General features: G+C 34.8%; 1 protein-coding gene and 1 pseudogene across 1 annotated transcript; both read left to right on the top strand.

Annotated features, from left to right (window-relative positions):
- The first annotated feature begins 5303 nt into the window (after positions 1-5303).
- Positions 5304-7168, top strand: LOC145564992 (putative lipid phosphate phosphatase 3, chloroplastic; annotated as a pseudogene).
- A 585-nt stretch (positions 7169-7753) lies between these two features.
- On the top strand, positions 7754-9209 carry LOC145564993 (uncharacterized). The gene is made up of 2 exons (XM_081625125.1): positions 7754-8263; positions 8655-9209. Exons 1-2 carry the CDS (start codon positions 7754-7756, stop codon positions 9207-9209), a joined length of 1065 nt encoding a protein of 354 aa, XP_081481251.1.
- Positions 9210-16415: the final 7206 nt, after the last annotated feature.

Below are 16415 nucleotides of genomic sequence, written 5' to 3' on the forward strand. Positions count from 1 at the left end.
TCTACATACTACTGAATACTAGCTTGCCTTCTTGCAGTACCCTCGATCTAGATTCTGGAACCAGGTGTTGCAATTGTCATAATTAAGGATATGAAACGAGTTTTAATTATAAACTAGTTTTAGGCCCGGACGATGCCCCGGGTCATTTTTTGTATATAATAAATTAAAGTAAAATATATTGGTGGTTTTATAATTTAAAAAAATCATTTTTAAAAAAATATTATTGAATTTTTCAAAATTCATTATGAAATATGCAATAACCTAACTTTTATACTACATATTAGTCTGTTTTATTTGTTACCGGAATCTTTATCTACCATTATAAAAGTCTTCAAAGTAAACACATGTTGTGGCTTTAAAATTGCTATATATTTTTGTTTTACATATTTTAAATACGTAGTACATATAACCTATATAAATTATGGATGAGTAAACGTAAGAATGAGATTATATTGAAATCAAGTTGCTATTAATATATACTTCCTCTGTTCTTTTTTACTTGACCTGTTTCTTTTATCACGCTTGCCAATGCAAAACTTTAACGATCAATAATTTTAATTCTCCATAAGTAAAAATTACAAAAGTTATATATAATGATAGTACTTATTGAGACGAATTCAAAAAGATCTCACGTGAATATGTTTTTCCTTACATACTATTCACAAAATGCGGTCAAAGGAGGGGTGGTGAATAGTGTAAAAGTCAAAGCGGGTCAAGTAAAAAAGAACGGAGGAAGTATATAAGTTTAATTAAAAATTTAGAATATATGAACATAAATTTTTTGTGAGGAAACATTGATGATCGATTTTAATATGATATGAGTCATCGAGTCAGATGACCCACATCATTTGTCAAGTCATGACGACACGTGGCAAGAATCATGACATGTGGTATGATTACAATTCTTGCCATGGGTTTTAATATATATAAATATAAATTCTACAATGTCTTTCAGCCATTTCAATCCTTTCGTACCGTCATATCGCTCATTTTAAGCATTGTTACATTGGAAAATCTTAATGGGAAAAACATGTTGGAGTATGCTCACTTTATCATTGCTAAAATATCCGAGTTTAGTTTGCTTAAATAGAACTACGGAAAATATTGTCCCAATCTCCCACATAATGTGTCTTGTGTGCGACTTGGCACACCATGTGACTATTTGTAAAAGAACAAAATAACTCATATTAACATTGATCGAGTAACCTTTGTAATACTTACCGAATAACCCCTACAGTATTGACGAAGTAACTCGTGTAACACTGAACGAGTAACTCTTATAACACTGAACGAGTAACTCTTATAACACTAACGAGTAACCCCAATAATGGCTGGCCAAATATAAGAATTTGTGTCCAAATAATCAATACATAAAGCCTTGCTCACTTTATATATCTCAACCTTGGTCAATCGAAAACCATTAAAACTCAATTTAGTAGATGATTTGATAGTGCTACTAGTTAAATTTAATTACTATTGACTATATTAGAAAATGTAGCAATTTTTTTTTTTCTGAAAGAGATTATACTTCATCCATTTTATTAAGTGTCCTATTTTAACTTTAACACTATTTACATACATTCTTTTAACCAATATTTACATGCATCCCCTTTGACCAATAATTCAAATTTTTTCTACAAACTCCACCACCATAATAGTATAATACCCGTATTTTGGTAACCTTGTATAGAAAACTTAACGCATACTAGAAATTAGGTGGTGAGATTCCATTATTTCTTAATCTTGGATTGTTTAGCTCCACTAAAATAAGATGGGATTTTGTCCTGCATTCTCACACATTTGACACCAGGTGAAGTTGTGAGAATGACAACATTATCAAAAAAAAAAAAAAAGTTGGAAAATATTTGGTTAGTGTCACCAAATCTTGACCTGGAGTTTTGTTTTATATCATATAAAAAAGATTTCGTCATGAAATGAGTTAAAAACTATATGCACTATACACTACTTGTAAATCATAATGAGACATATGCCTAAAGGTGACGACAGTAAGATCGTCAATTAAGACATTTCATCGTTTTGTATTTCATTTTGCTTTATGCTACCCATGTACGTAGCTATTCTACAATTTTTTTTTTGAAACAAAGCCAAAAGACACTTGGCTTTCATTCATAGGGGTTAGGGAGTTCATAACTCAAAATCGGAACAATACAACTAGGAAAATTGGAATGCCAAATAAAACTACTAATTCCCCATGGTAAGCACTAAGCTAACTCATTCATGAGCAACTTTATTACATAGCCATGCTACTACTTTACACTCACTATGAATTCGACAATACGTACTCTAAATAGCCATGGAATACTAGTAAATCATTAAACCATTGGAGATGCGACTGCTCTTAATTGATGAACGTAATACACAAGTGGCTTCATAACCTTAAAATATAATCCCTCCATAGCTTATCACCAATGAATATTGTGCAACGATTAATAAGAGAGCATGTCATTAATGTGAATAACACGCAAGTTAACAACTACGCTGTCCAGGAATAATATTTTATAATTAACTTCCATAATAAATCAATAAATTATTACTCACTATTTAATTAAAATGTCACAACTATTTGACCGTTGTCCCCATCATCCATCATTATTTTTTTTGAAGCACACCATATTGTTCATATAACAAGTTTACAACATTGGAAAATTTCAGGTTGGGCATATTCTGTTCTCCATTCGCGACGGTCACTAGCAATTAGCAAATTAAAGTAGCCATATAGGCATACACAACATCAAGGTTTGGTTCTTCTTCTTTATTTCTCATAATTTCTTTTGTGCCATTTTTATCATAATTCGATTTTTTATAATAATTTCATATTGTTTACAGTTTAAATCCATGAAGTAGACTTGTAAAACCTTTCAAAAAAAAAAAAAAAAAAAAAGAACAGACTTGTAAAAATAGATTTCTATTAATCCTATGTCTATGATCAGTTTATTATTGTTTGAAATTAGATTAATAGATTATTGACGTGAAGACAAAATTTTTTAGTGACTTTTTGGTTAAAGATGGCCGGAATGAAAATTTAAAAGTTATTTCATGAGCAAATATGGAAGTTTACTTTTAAGCCATGGTCATGCTATGTACTCTTTTTCCTCTAAAAAATAACTTTCATTTTTTTGTGAGAAAAACAGCATCCAAGTAGGAAGAATTTTTGAGATGAAGAGAGTAGCATTTTAAGTGTCTAACGTGACATTTTAGATGATTTCTTAGACTTCAAGGATATTGCTTACCTTTTGATTGAAGTTAGGGCCCCTTTGGTTTTAATGTAAAATATTTTCACCAATGAAAATTTAGTTTTATGGAAAACATATTTTCAAGAAAAACTAAAATTGCAAATTATTTTCGTCATTTTAATTCCTTATAAGAAAACTTATGAGAATGAACGAGAGAAAAGTCAAAAGGAGGCAAGGAGGAGGAAGAACAACCCCGTTCCTGGAAATTTATGGGCCCTAAGCATAATATAAGAAAAGGGTCCCTTAATTACGTAAACAATTTTTTTTAAAACACAATAGCTTTAAATATAAGATAATGAAAATAACTTATATTATTTGAATAGTAAGTCTCCATACACAATATTAGAGTAATAACTTTGCATAATGTTTCGATAATTGAATAAATATGAAACGGTGCAAGTAAAAAGATTAATATTTTGGAGAAGATTAATACTCATAGAATCCGGAAGATTAGAAGAAGAAGTGAAGAGGCCGGGTTATATTGCATTGTTAGACCATCTCCAATGGTGAAACTCAAGTGAGTATTTTTAGGAGAGAGAGAGTATTTTTTGCAATGTATACCAATAAGTTGATATCTAAACTTAGCAACTCCAAAAGAAAGTTGCTAAGTTTAGATACTCAACTTTGAGTCTCATTTGACAAAAAATGTGGGCCCATGTCAATATTCTATATATTTTGTAATTTATTTAAGTTTTACCTTTTTTTTAATTTATTATTTTTTAATCTTATAATTATTGGTGGGTCATAAATTGAAAGTGACAATTGTATATTTTAGAGAGTCTCACCATTGAGAATTTAGACTTCATATGAGTTGCTAAATTGAGAAGTGGGTATGGTATCACCATTGGAGATAAAAAACAACTCATTTTGTATTTCAATACTCAAACTTGAGTCTCACCATTGGAGATGGTCTTATCTCCACATAATTGACATCTAAGTAATTTAATGTTAATTGCTAACTAAATGCAATACTTATCTTTTTAAAAAGTAGCTTTTTTCTAACGAGTAAAAACTACAGAGTAAATTTCTACAACTATGCAAACTGATTTTTTTTTGGGGCCCCTTTCTGGCGTGGGCCCTAGGCTCTAGCACTCGAGGCCTACCCCTCAGGGCTGGCCCTGAGGAAGAAAAATATGACTTCCCTTAACTGTTTTATAGAGGAAAATGTTTTTTATCATTAAATTAGGCAAAATTGGTATAAACCACCTTCCAACTTTTTTGAAAAAATCACTTTTTATGTTTTTTTATTTACTAAACCACCTTTTAAGTACCAAAATTATTGATTGCACCACCCCTATTTCAAATTTTGACGAAAAATTTAACTGAGACGTCAAAGGGGCCAATAACTTGTGCCTTTCGCTCCTAAATCATGTATTTTTTCACCCTCAAAAACATTTGACCCTTCCCTCTATATAAATGCATGACTAAATTGAGTAAAACTCTAAAAAATCAAACCTAATTATGCTACAAAAATTAAATTGTAGTATTTGTTTATTCTCAAACCCTAAATTGAGGTAATTGAAGTGATGGTTGAGATGGAAGAGAAGATTTTGCTATGGTTGATGATTTGGAAGTGGATGGTTGAGATGTAATCTGTTAGATTTGAAATAGGGGTGGTGCAATAAAAAATTTAGGTACTTAAAAGGTGGTTTACTAAATAAAAAAATATAAAAGATGGTTTTTTTAAAAAGTTGGACAAAAAAGGTGGTTTATACCAATTTTACCTTAAATTAAAGCTCTGTTTGTTTTAACGGAAAACATCACTTATGGAAGAAAAACACAATTATAAAAATAGCTTTTCTTTGTTTGTTTTTTGATAACCCGATTTATTAGGAAAACATCTTTTTTTTTTCTAATAAATTGAGCTATCACTTTAACCTTACATTAACCCTACCTAATAAAGGTTTTATTTATTAAAGGGGTGTCCTATAAAAACCCTTTAAATTTGATCCAAACCTTATACCCATTGAGCTACCCCCTACCCTATCCAATAACCACTTCTAGCTATAACATGGGTACCGTGATTGGCGTGGTGTGTGTGAATGCAGGATGTTGGGTGCTGATCAAGTTCGAGCATATACGATTAAGTCCCATGGAATGACAGGAGCAAGAACACACCTACATGATTAGTTAATACTATTACTTTTGGTGGTCATTTTAATCACTTTGAATGTCATAAGTCCATATTATCGCTTTGTTGGAAAGGATATGATGAAAGATCTTAAGTATCCTTTGAAACCAAATACAGTTCCAGTATGGGCAGTTCCAGTAAGTCTCCCTTTATTTATTGAAAATACTTATGATACACCTCAATATGTGTAACAAATTGAAGGCTAGACCTATTGTTGTGTATTTGACATATTTATGCAATTTTGCTACCTATACTTATTTTCAGCATCTGCTACTTTAAAAGAAGAGATGTCCATGATTTACATCATGCCGTTCTAGGTCTAATAATAGTCTATTCTACTACTTTTTCTAGAATCATACCGTATTAAATTGTCAACTGTGGAAGTGCAACTAACTTACAATGTCTCCTACAATATGCAGGCCTATTATATTCTGTGCTTATTACTGGCGTTATTACAGACGCTATAAAAGATGGAGTTGGTCGTCCTAGACCTAATTTCTTTTGGCGTTGCTTTCCTGATGGCCAAGATTTATGATCTTTTATTGTTTTACATTCTTTATAACCTCAAAAAAATATTGTGAAATTCTGAAAAAGTTTGTTGTGCAATCGAAGTCTAACTTTTGGAGTTGTGTCCTTTAATCACAGATTTATGATCTCTTTGGTAATGTAATATGCAATGGTGATGCTAGTGTGATTAAGGAGGGACACAAGAGTTTTCCCAGTGGTCACACATCATGTAAGCAACAGCAACACCTAATCTACATTATATTTGCTTCTTGTATTATATTATACTCCCTCCGTGTTTAAATAAATGAAATGTTTTGAGTTTTACGAAGTATTAGAAAGATTAGTTGAATTTATTAAAATAATAGGTAGTAGGATATAAGTTAAGGAGAGAAAAGACACTCAGGGGTTTTGTGAAGACCATTAATTAGTAGGATGTTATTTAAAAATAGAGATAATATTATTAAAAAATAGAGCGAAATTATTTAAATAAAGAAAAGGAAACGTTTTATTTATTTAAACACGACTGGATAAGAATAACGTTTCATTTATTTTATCACAAAGGGAGTAACCAATAACCATTATTTGTTGGATTACTCTATCTGGTTGATATAGCGACAATGTCAACAACCAACCTTTATCTTTATTATTATTGCTTTGTTTTGTTTTACTTTCCTGTATCATACAAGGTAATTGTTGGAACTCGATACAGGGTCTTTTGCAGGACTAGGATTTCTATCGTTGTATTTGTCAGGAAAAATCCAAGTATTTGATCGAAGGGGGCATGCAGGAAAATTGTGTGTTGTGTTCCTCCCTCTACTTATTGTATGGGGAGGTATGGAAAACGGACCGACATCTTAACGAATACAGCTATGGATCTTCAGCAGCTATCAAACATGTCGGTCATCCTTCATAAAGTAGACATGTCGGCTTGTCGGCGCTTGACACGTGGCAGCAACAACTTGACACTTGGCATGAAATGGTCTGCATGCCATATATCCATCTGTCATCTGGAACTACTATAAATATCAGGTTTAATCCCATAATTAGTGGTGGCATTTTATTACTCTCTCTCTTTCTCTACTTTCTCTCTCTTCATAACTTCTTATCTTCTTAAACACTTTTTGACTTTACCATCGGAGTGGTTATCCCTGGATCACCCCGGGGTTAGCTAATCTCTTTTCTCTGTGTAGGTTCTTATCTGGATGATAGGAGCTTTACGGATCTCGGGCTCGGGTTCTCGGGTTGTCGGATCCTAATCGAAACAATTTGGCGCTAGAAGGAGGGGGCAGTGATCACTTCTATCGCCTAAGAACCTCACAAAATAAATAATAATAAAATTGATCATGACTGGAAATCAAGAAACTCCGGTAATTAGTAGGGTGATTAACCAAAGGATAACAGCTGGGAATGAAACAGCAAATCTAGAAATAGTGGTAGAGGATGAAACTCATACTTTGGAAGAAAATCAATTTAATACTCCGCTAACACCAGAAAGGCAAGCCGAAACAGTTGCAGACCCTATGGATGAGTTCACACTTGAAGATTTGGAGATAGCAGCCAGGGTGATGAGTGTGATGAGTAGGAAAAGAAAAGAAGCTGAGAAAGCTCTGGCTGGAGGAGGGGTGCCGATTTCCAACCTTGGAGGACAATTCAATCAAGCAGTAAATTCACCAAGGCACCGCTGAGAGGAGTCGCCGGTAAGGACGCATACAACTCCACGGGAAAAAAAGCTCAATCCTCAAGCCATGCCGTTAATACAAGAAGTCAGCAGCAAAGAAGTTCCCAAGTTGAAGGGCAAGTAATACGGACCGTGGTCCAGTTAAGGGCATCACCATTTACACAAAGTATCTTGGATCAACCGATGGAGAAGATTAAAATGCTGACGTGTAGATATGATGGAAGAGGGGATCCAAGCAGGTATATAACGTCCTATGAAGGGCACATGATCTTATATACCAACTCGGATGCCGTTTGGTGTAAGGTTTTTTCGACCACTTTAACTGGGGCTGCAGCAAATTGGTTTAACAATCTGGGAAATGGCACAATAGACAGCTTTGAGAAGCTGTCAGAAATGTTTGTGGGGCAGTATATCAGCAATAGCGTGTGGCAGAGAACATCTGGTGAACTGATGGCATTGGAACAAAGGCCGGATGAGTCCTTGAGGGACTTTATCAGAAGGTTTAATAATGAAGATAATACAATTCCGAATTTACAACAAGAGATAGCTGTTATGGATTTGATGAACGGCTTGAATAACTCTGATTTCAAGCGTTATTTGACAAGAAAGAGTTTACCAACGTTAGCGGCGACCTTTTACAAGGCGCATGATTACATTAAAAGTGAGGAGTTGATGAAAACAAGTAGCAGGAACGTTCAAACCTGATAAGGTCCAACACCTATCCGAGGGAGCAGCCTCGGGAAGTGGAAGGCCGAAAGCCTCGATCCTAATGAGGGGAGGGGGAAGTTGGCAGGAGTTTAGGACTGCAAAAGCACTAATGCGGTACAACACATATACACCATTGAATACGCCGAGAGCTGCCATATATTTAGTGAATCAAAATAAGGAAGGATGGACGAGACCGATACCAATGAAAGCAAGACCGAGAGATGTTAAGAAATACTGTATGTTTCACCGAGATGTAGGCCATTATATTGAGGAGTGCACACAGATGAAGGATAACATTGAGGAACTGATAAGGAAGGGTCGCTTGACTCAATATCGGTTGAATACAGGAGGAAGTCAACCTCCACCATATTGACAGATAGAGCGCCAGCAATTAGAAGCAAGGCTTGAAAGGCCACAAAATGGAATAGTCCGACAAGGGGATGGAGGCTTGCCGCCATTGTCGACTGGAAAAAGGTTTAATGTGATAACCGGAGGGCCGGTGCATGGAGGAACGATAAGCGGGGCTAGAAAGCATCTATCGGAACACCGACACATAATCAATGCCTTGGATGCTGATAGCCGACCTCGACCTACATGTATCCCTGATGTGGTGTTCACAAAGGAAGATGCAAGGGGAATTGTCTTCCTTCATGATGACCCGTTGTTGTTGTTAACAAAGATAAATGGGGCTGATATCAAAAGAGTCTTAGTAGATGAAATCAGCTCAGCGAATGTTCTGTTCATGAAAGCTTTTAATGAAGTGATGATTGGAAGGCAGTATCTGACACAGGTTTCTTACCCAGTGATTGGATTTAATGGATCAACAGTGAGGCCGAAGGGAAGCATTGTTTTACCAGTGCAACTGGGTGACGGACCAGCAGCAAGAGATGTGGTGGCAGAATTCTTAGTGGTTAACATGCCATCAGCCTAATGCTATTATCGGAAGACCGATAATCCACGATGTGCAAGCGGTGGTATCCACTTATCACTTGACAATTGCCTATGTTTCAAATATGGGAGCTGTAGTGAAGGTACATGGAGGTCAAGTAATGGCAAAATCGTGTTATGTAACAGCCCTAAAGAATCCAGTACAGGATGGTCCGATATCGAATAATCCTAAAAGAGAAAGAGAACCGACAGTACGAGATATGTCAATGGAAAACTTTGATACGAGGCCAGAAACTGCACCAAGGCCAACATCCGGGGGAGAAACGATGCAAGTTGAGCTCCAACCAGGCGACCCAAGTCGGACAGTGAAGGTTGGGGCAGAGATACATGTCGATATGAGGTGTCATTTGATTAGTTTGTTGCGTGAGAATGCAGATGTGTTTGCCTTCTCGGCAAATGAGATGCTTGGGATACATCCTGACGTTATTGAACATAAGCTGAATGTTGATAGAAAATTCAAGCCGATAAGTGTAGACACCTACTTTTGGCCTCTTGTCCCGAAAGGAAGTGCGATGATGTTACAAAAATCCATTCTTCATGTTAGATCAAAGTTGAAATGTTTATGGACTACGAAATGCATTATGAAGTAAGTTAAAACTCATATTTGAGACCAAGTAATCTTAGAGCCTTGTCCAATTAATAATTAGGCCTAAAACGTGCTCATACATGTTTAAACTTGATTAATAACGGACCCAAATGCGGCAAATGCAATGATTCAATCCAATGGATCTTACATTGTTAAAAACCGAGCCAAATAGATAAAAAAAACCATCATATTTCCGTTCATGGCCTATAAAGATGGATAGCCCTTTCAAAGAGCTCTCCAATGGTATATTATAAGCCCAATTTCGAGTTAAAACGAAGAAGTTATGATCAAAACACTAAACCGGGCCCTAAAACCGACACCCTTGCACTCCAACAGCCATATATTTTAATCCATAACAGATTTTAACCTAATTCTAATGGAATTGGAAAGTAGACATTTAGATCTTTCCAATGATATCTCACACGCCTAAATCCAACTTCGCAATCAAAAGTTATGGAAGTTTTAAAAATGCGTTTTCGTATAAGGCAAACCGCATCCCAGCGCAACTCAGTAAGTTGCGCGCGCGACTCATTGAGATGCGCGCGAAACCCTGCGCGACTCAGAGAGTTGCGCGCGCCACCTGACGGCGCGACTCTAAAACCCTTAACCTAGATCCCTACGCTTTTAAATAGGGGTCTTCGTTCAGCACTACGAGGACCGGAAAAATCAGAATTAAAACCCTAGCATTCTCAAAACCCTAATCTCTCAACTTCTCTTACTATCATACTACTTTTTCTTCTCTCTTCCCAAATACTTTCCAACCCTAATTGAATCCATTGAATTTTTTGGAGGTACGAAGAAGAAAGAAAGTCCATAAACGCATTAAACGGAGATTTAACATAAAAGAAGAACGGTTAGTTTCCTGAGCACTTAGATAAATCACTTTTCTTTTATTGTTTAAATAACTTTAATTGAATAAATAGTGTTGTTTGATCACTTTAAATAAACCTATAATTAATTAATTCACATAGTATTCTTTCGTTAATCAAGACTAGAATTCGATAATTAATCGTTGTTTTATCACTTAAGACAAGGCGAATATTGTTTATTTTGTTCTTTTCACGAATATTAATTAAATAAAGAATAACGACTTTGCAATGTAATTCCTACGTGATTGATGCATGTAAATAAAATCAACTAAATTAGTTTTAGGTACGCGTTGCATATATTGTTTGGTGATGAAATTGTGAAAAAGAAAGAGCTATTAGAGGCCGCACTAGGGCTAGAATAGCGATTCCCCTCTAAAGGGAACGTTATTTTAGTACCCTCGCTCCCAAACTCATTTCTGGTTTATGTAGACCAATTTGGGCATGGGTAAACTTACGATTCGTGCTAATTATCCCATGAACTCCACATGGGAGAAAGGCATGAACGAGGTTTATGTGTTTTCCTAAAACTCATTGGCGACTCCCTACTTGTTCCTTATAAAAAAAGCGTGATGACAAGATCAATTCTAATTCAAGGTCCCCCAAATAGTCAGGAATTCAAATCCTAATACACCTTAACAAGTGTAAAGTCCTAGGCTTTTAAAGGGCCATGGGCATCTAAGGAGAAGGATCCCCTAGGATGGGAGCACCCTCCTTACAGTGGCGACTCCACTGGGGACTTAGAGGTTACAAGATTAGTTCATAGTTATGGTTCAAGGTTTCCAACACTAGGTTGCCTATGGATTGTAATGAGAATTAACTTGGATAATCTCTAGTTAGAGAGCGAGACTCGAATGCATAATATCTTCCCTTTTCACAAAAGTAAAAACCAAACAAGCAACATTGCATCATTCATAATCATAGCACACTTTAACCTTTGGGGATTGGCTCATTGACTAGGGGTTGCCAACACTAGGCTTCTATCCCAAAATCAATAACAATCATCCCACCCATATCGCCAACAAAATTTTGGGAGGGCTATGTCATGGGTCAACACGTTGAGTGATTGATTTGTGCATCGGCCTTTAAGATATGGTACCTTTGGACACCCAAGCCTTGACCTTAGAATGGCATTGTATGCTTTAATGGTTGCTTTTATGTGCTTTGTGACTACATGAATATACGCTTCGTGTCTAATATAACTAATTCCAACTTATTACCTAGAGATATAATTAAAAAAAATTCGCGAAAATTATGGTTTAACAAAAAAAAAAAATGGTGTCTACACTTCGACAAAAAAAAAAAAGAAAAAAAAGAAACAAAAAAAAATTGAAAAATTGTCGAACCTACCAGGTGGCATGCGCAACTGTCAAAGTTACGCGCGCCCTCCAAGCGCAAGTTCATAAGTTGCGCGCGGCACCTCCGCGCAACTCTGTGTCTTGCGCGAGCCCACTGTTCAACGTTGACTTTGACTCATTACGAGCAATATCATACGGAGAAAATGATATTACCTCTTCAAGGTTAATCGTTCAGTAGGTGCTAAAAATATCTCTTTGGCTAACAACATTGTCTAACTTAGTTACCTTTACTTTGATCGTTGTTTTCGTTTTTTCAAAAAAAAAAAAAAAATAAAAAAAAAGAAAAAAAAATCGAAAAAATGTTTTTTTTTTCTGTTCTTTTTGCGTTTTCGCAAAAAAAAAAAAAAGTTGCACTTTCCACCTTAGCGCAAGACGGAAAATTTTGCGCGATACTATTTTTTTTATGATGATTCGTTTACGTACTTCATAATCAAACTAATGACATTAATTCTTATGAGGTTCGTCATTAGAAGTTCGTATCCCTTAATAGGACGTCATCAATATGTTTATTCTTAAACGTGCCTAGTTTTGTGTTCATTATGTTTTAGTTGTAATTGATCAACCTTGATTTAAGAGTATAATTTATTTACCTCTTCTATGGTTTAAAAAGAAAATCCCAAGAACCTTACTTGGGATGTTTGCCTCACACAAAAAAGAAAAAGAGAAATAGAACGAAAAAAAAAATTTGTTCTTTTTTTAAAAAAAAAAAGGTATGATACAAAAAAAATTATTATAATTCTCAAAAAAAAAGAGAGAAGATAATGAATGATAAAACAGAGAAAATGATTTAATTATTTCTTGGATTTTACATTCGGAGGCCATCATTCTTTTTAAGCAAATAGTAAAATATTATCCTTTAAAGATGAGCAATATGAGAATCATAATTGAAAAAAAAATGATATAGATCTCTATTGCAATCTAAGTGATCAACAAATAGCATAGTATATTTGATCATTTTAAGGAGTATGTTCGGGTTGATTAATATTCCTAAAATTTGATGAGAATTTTCAATCCAACTTTCTTGTCTTTCTCTTCTACCTTTTTCGAAAACAATTCATTTAAAGTAAAATCCTTAGATGATTACCTTGTTGAAGTCAACACAAATCATGACATTCCATTAATGATTGTTCGTGAATTTTTTTGACATTCTTCATCAACAAACTTGCTTAAAGTGAATTCGTATTACAAGGATTAAAAAAAAGAAATAAAACAATCATTTTGACTTTGATTCATTGTTTGAATACTTGGCAGAAAAGGTTTAAGTGAACGTGCTCAATTTCTCGTGATATACATTACTAGATCATCTTCCACATTCGCATACTAGTCCAATCATGGGTGACAAAGCAGCATTGGAGAAACTTAGAGAGGAACTCCAAAACCTAAAGCCCCTACGAGAAGAAGAAGCTCAAATAAAGGCTCATTAAAAAGCAGAAAAGGCTAAAATAAAAGCAGAAAAAGAAAAAGAAAACATTCTGCAAGAAAAAGCAAGAGCCGAAAGAGTAGAGGCCTTGGAGAAACTTGTCCTTTGAGCTAACTCAGGGAATAAGTACTTCAATTATGAGCTTGCACCACAACCTAGTGGCAAGACTCTCCCAGAAAAGTTCTTGACTACGGATTTGCCAACCTTTAAGGTTACAGACAATCCTAGGACTCACTTAAGGAGCTTTATTGGAATTATGGCATTGAAAGAGGTTGAGCCAAGCCTATATGCATGCACTTTTCCTCTTTCATTGGACCCAACTGCTAGATCATGGTTTTATAACCTTGATGCAAAACAAACTTCCACTTGGAGTGACGTTGTAAAAGCGTTTTTAACCAAATATGGAGATAACATTGAGCTTAGAACTACCTTGCACGATCTCGAATTGCTTAAGCAAGGGGAAGAAGAAGGCTTCATTGACTTCTTTTCTAGGTGGCGATCAAAGGTTGCTCTTTTCTAGGTGGCGATCAAAGACCTCCGGATCATGAACTTGTCCCAAAGTTCATAGACAATATTTCTCCACCATACAAGTGCCATTAATTGAACCCAAAAGGACTTGATAAATGAAACCATGAATCATATAGATGGACTTGATTATTAGAGAGGATTTCACCTACGTCGGAAACAGACAAAGCTCAAAGACGCAAACTCAAGAAGTTGTCAACAATTCAAGATGTAGCACCCTAGGTCTTGTTTTGTTTATTTCCTTTGTTTTTTATGATAGACTAAGAGATTCATGCTGTCGAATCTACTTATTATGTACTCTCATTAATTAATGAATAAAAAATATATTTTCAAGTACGTCTATCTTGTTCTCTTTTCAATCTCTTTATTGTTATTGACTCGAATTACATAAAACGTATACATACAAACAGGCAATATCAAAAGGCATGCATACTCAACACTTTAAGAATCTTGATGAGCTTTGGCTTACAAGATGTATTGAATGAAAAGAGGCCCATCTTAGGCCCACAAATAAAGGATATGATGATTTCACCAACACAACAGGAGGCAACTTGAAACTCCACAAATATAATCCCATGTTCTTAACCTTAGAAAAAATCCATCTTTTTGGCAACCCTTTTGAGCCTCGTCAGTTAAGCCTTAGTTATTCAACCTACATTATTCCATACCTTGGGATGAGAATGGTGCAAAAAGATACAAATAGGAAATTGGGGGAACGAAACTTAAGAGGGGGACACAAAGTTAGTCTAAACCCAAAAGGAAAAATCAAATGCAAAAGAAAAAAAAATCGTTCTAAACCCAAAACAAAACTTGTCAAATAAAAAAAAAAAAGAGAAAGAAAGAAAAAAAAAGAGAGAGATGACAAGGAAAAGGCACCTAATGTAGGAAGTTGCCACACAAAGCAGAAAGGTTTAAATGTGAGAAGCACCAAAAGTAAGGGATTTTGGGAGTATACTTGAGCCTGTCCATTCTTCATAACCTCAAGCCTAGCCACCTTGGAAAGGCCCTTCTTGAAGTAGACCATAACCATGTACCAAAATCATCATACCATGAAAAAATGGCCAACCTTAGGCCTTTGCACATATGGACCTACTATTGAGTAGTCATGCCCATAAATAAAATGCATGAAGTGTTGAGTTATGATTAAAAAATCATATAAAAAAAATTCAAATGATTTGGATGATTTGATAGCCATTGGCTTGATTACATCATGTTAGTAAAGCAATCGAATCAAACTAAATTTGATGTTTTCCATATCTTTTTCCAAAGAAAAATGAGATGACTATCACTTTAAAAAAAAAAATCATCTGATTTTCTTTTAATAATAGGGCTATTTATTACCAAGGTAATTCAAGTTCTATATACATTGCCTAGAAAGAAAAAAGAGTTAATACAATAAATTGATTTGATATATCGATAGCCTCGACGTCAACTTTAGATGTCTTTTATAACTCTTGAGCATTGGTCTTCTCACTTATCATGAGCAACTAATATGTTCATCTGCGTGGGATATCTCCATCTTCTCTAATAAGCGAGGAACATTGATTGAACATGATCGCTACATGAAAAAATGATCGTTATCACTAATACACTTATACCTCACTGCCAAGTCATCACAATGATTCAACTATTAAGTCAATAATTCTTGCTTCGAAAACATGTCTAATTCTCTTTCTTTATTCTTCTACGGGAAAGTTGGATTCCCCTTCCTTTTTATGCAAATCCGTCTTTTTTGGGGGGTAAGTCGGGATGATCCCTCCCATTTGGCAACTCAAATACTTGAAAAATAGTATAATTTTTTAAATAATAGTATAATTTTTTCGCTTTTTGCCTCAAACAGGGGGCTTAAAAAAGCCTGGACATCCCCACTTCTATCTATTTACAGATTTGAACACGCTATTTATGTTGCGAAATCAATGTCATGCAAAGCTTATTACGAACCATGTTAATAACTTTAAATGACAAAGGGAAGAATACCACTTCCTATTATTTGACCAAGATAATTAATTATGTTACTTGATCAAATAATTTATGATAAACATATGCAATATTCCACAAATTGAAAATACAAATCTTGGGGCTTTAAATAAACATGAGAAACATCCCCTAGCATATGTATACATGAATTCCAAAAGCCACCTAAGTCTACGCTTGGGGGCTTCAAATTAAAAATATAGGTCTCACCTTAACTTTCATTTTGAAATGAGACCATATTTTGGAAAGTGATTCGAATGATTTTATAAATTATTCTAACACTCCATCAAACCTAAGTTTGGTAAATATTCATTTTCAAACTACAACACCTTTTAATTGGAAGAACTTCGCTTTCAATTATTGAAGTATAACAATGATGACAAACACTAAAAAGGGAGAGATGACAAAATTAGATATACAAAAGTTTTCCCACATTTTCATATCTTTGTTGAAATAAGTT

The sequence above is a fragment of the Chenopodium album genome, chromosome 10 (assembly GCF_948465745.1).
Source record: "Chenopodium album chromosome 10, dcCheAlbu1.1, whole genome shotgun sequence".
Taxonomy (NCBI): domain Eukaryota; kingdom Viridiplantae; phylum Streptophyta; class Magnoliopsida; order Caryophyllales; family Amaranthaceae; genus Chenopodium; species Chenopodium album.